The sequence below is a fragment of the Gekko japonicus genome, unplaced genomic scaffold (assembly GCF_001447785.1).
Source record: "Gekko japonicus isolate JY-2015 unplaced genomic scaffold, Gekko_japonicus_V1.1 scaffold35715, whole genome shotgun sequence".
Lineage (NCBI taxonomy): Eukaryota > Metazoa > Chordata > Lepidosauria > Squamata > Gekkonidae > Gekko > Gekko japonicus.
In genome coordinates this window covers 1-1,046 of record NW_015221319.1, presented here as the reverse complement: position 1 = coordinate 1,046, position 1,046 = coordinate 1, and the positions used below count along the sequence as shown (strand labels likewise).

Below are 1,046 nucleotides of genomic sequence, written 5' to 3'. Positions count from 1 at the left end.
TGCCATTTGTAACTTCCTGTATTTGGCAGTGGGCAGCGGGACCTGGCAGAGATTCCCCATCCCCACCGGAGGCTTGGCACCCTGCTTGTTTCACCGGGCAGAGGGGACTCTCCAAATGAGTAACGCCCATCTGTCGTTCTCTGTTCTTTCTCTTCCTCAGTACTGTGATGCTTCCTTTGGTCTCCTGCTTCCGTTTGCTGCAGATGTGGCCCTTCCTACTTCTGGCCTCCATGGTCCCGCCACACAGCGCTTGGTCTCTTCGGCCCCGGGGTCTTTTGGCAACCCGACCGCTCTGCAGCCATCGCAACCCCTCCGCCCCCAGATCCGTTTGCCTCTGGGGCAAGACTCCGCCCCCAGAGAGAGGCTCTCGCGCCCCCTCGCTGCGCCAGAGGTCCCCGATTCCCAAAGGGGCCGAGCGACGCGGTGTGGCACGGCTGAGGCGCCAGGCCCAGGGGAGTCGGCCTGCCACGCCCTCGGGGTTGGAGGATGGCCTGTCCTCCTCGCAGTATCCCTGGGCCATAGTCTGGGGTCCCACGATATCGGTCGAGGATGGAGGGGATCCCAACTCAGCCAACCCGGGTCTCCCGCCACTGGGCTACACCTTTGTTTCATCCAGCGGAATGGCGACGGCGCAACCAAATTCACACTCGCTGTTACAGAACGAAGGGCTTAACTTGCGCCAAACGCCGGCCACACTCAGGCCCTTCCTCTTTGGGCCCCCAGGAGAAGGTAACACACTTTCGTTTACCTCCGTTGCCAGTGTTACTTTTTCCCCCTGCAGGGCTTTAACAGCTCAAGTAACAGGAATCCAGCAGGTGAAGCTTCTTCTGGTTACAGCCACTGGATGCTCTGCCTGGTGGATTTCTGATGCAGGACCCTCCTGCCTGCAAAATAAATGTTGGTGGCTTTAGCAAGAAGCATCTGGCCTTACCCTGTCTCCTCCAGAGATGGTCAGGAGCTCCCAGGGACAGTTTTGTGGCCAAACCATGGCGTGCTGAGGACACTTGAGGGTGTAGCCCATAGGCAGGATTTTGTGGCTTGGGGGG

General features: G+C 59.4%; 1 protein-coding gene across 1 annotated transcript; it reads left to right on the top strand.

The window, feature by feature from the left end:
• Positions 1-160: 160 nt before the first annotated feature.
• PIANP (PILR alpha associated neural protein) lies at positions 161-729 on the top strand (the record flags this gene model as incomplete). The annotated part of the gene is made up of 1 exon (XM_015428731.1): positions 161-729. A coding segment is annotated over one exon (569 nt), but the record flags the coding sequence as incomplete, so codon positions are not given.
• Positions 730-1,046: the final 317 nt, after the last annotated feature.